Source organism: Pinus tabuliformis, chromosome 8 (assembly GCF_031772625.1).
Source record: "Pinus tabuliformis cultivar Carrire ecotype Pingquan chromosome 8, CPIR1, whole genome shotgun sequence".
Classification (NCBI taxonomy): domain Eukaryota; kingdom Viridiplantae; phylum Streptophyta; class Pinopsida; order Pinales; family Pinaceae; genus Pinus; species Pinus tabuliformis.
Genome location: NC_142294.1, coordinates 598987582 through 598988674, shown reverse-complemented (window position 1 = coordinate 598988674; position 1093 = coordinate 598987582). Strand labels below are relative to the sequence as shown.

The window sequence follows — 1093 nt, the reverse complement described above, 5'->3', positions numbered from 1 at the left end:
TAGAAAAAATGGTATCGCTTTTATTAACTTCATTATCTCGTAGTAGACTTTCATGCAAAGCAATACTATATTTTATAAACTTAGCATGGATCCAGCCAATAATTCTCTTGCCCCAAATTGGTATCGCTTTTATTAACTTCAATATCTCGTACTAGACCTTCATGCAAAGTAAGGGCATTCTATCCCTTAGCACGTGCATTGCATGCAAGCAATGTGCTTGGCAACAGGGAGGTGATCTGTGGCATTAGTATCAATCCAACCACTATGAGGCTGGTTATTCAACCTTCGCCTCTGCTTAACGATTCTTGCGAGACTCGAGACATGAATAACCAGGGACTGCAATTGAATCAGAGCCTGCCTTTCAATCTTACAAGTATGAACACGGCTACGATATTGAACTGCGATCCTATAATACTGGCATCGCCATTGAATTGTAGTTCAAGCAGTTCATGTCATACATATATTAATGAAGCCGAGGCAGCCATGGCGTGCAGGAAAGATGGTGTCTGTTGCACATTTATAGCGAGAGGTTTTATCGCCTCTCAGACAATAGGGGTACACTGCGGTGTTTGCACGGCTTACACGAGTGTCCTAAATTTCAACCTGGCGGTGCCTGTGAGGCAGTGGAACTATGGAGTAGAGATACAGTGGGCTGCACCGTTGGAGCCTTCTTGTAAAAGTCAGGTAGATTGTGACCAGAACTCTGCTTGCTCGCCCATTCTCAGTTTCACAAATTCTGTTAACACGAATGAACTTGAGGATGTCGAGTTTTCTAGCTTCAATGTCTAAGACTAAGGTCAGAATGGAGACTGAAGCTGCTGGTCCTGGATAAACGTGTGCTTCACAAGCTTTGCTTCTAGATCTTGCTCACGAAGGTATGGGTCTTTATCTCTAAATTCAGAATCCCAATCAAAAGCATGAGGGAAAAATGTAAGAGATAAATTTGCCTAAGCAGCTAAAGCAGCTTGCAGATGTATATGGTGTTGATTTCACCTAATTAAACCATAGCTACCATAATATTTTAAATTTTACTTATCTAATTTGATATTAACTTTACTGAAATTTAATTTCTTAAATTTTACTGAAACTATTT

The 1093-nt window shown here is 40.3% G+C and overlaps 1 protein-coding gene across 1 annotated transcript; it reads left to right on the top strand.

Annotated features, from left to right (window-relative positions):
- Window positions 1–264: 264 nt before the first annotated feature.
- Window positions 265–789, top strand: LOC149236899 (wall-associated receptor kinase-like 20). Its single transcript, XM_089369069.1, has one exon. The coding sequence runs from the start codon at window positions 265–267 to the stop codon at window positions 787–789; it is 525 nt and encodes a 174-aa protein (XP_089225195.1).
- The last annotated feature ends 304 nt before the right edge of the window (window positions 790–1093 follow it).

What these genes read in the sequence shown, in the direction of transcription:
- LOC149236899 (XM_089369069.1), top strand. Translation starts at nt 265, where the DNA reads ATGAGGCTGGTTATTCAACCTTCGCCTCTGCTTAACGATTCTTGCGAG.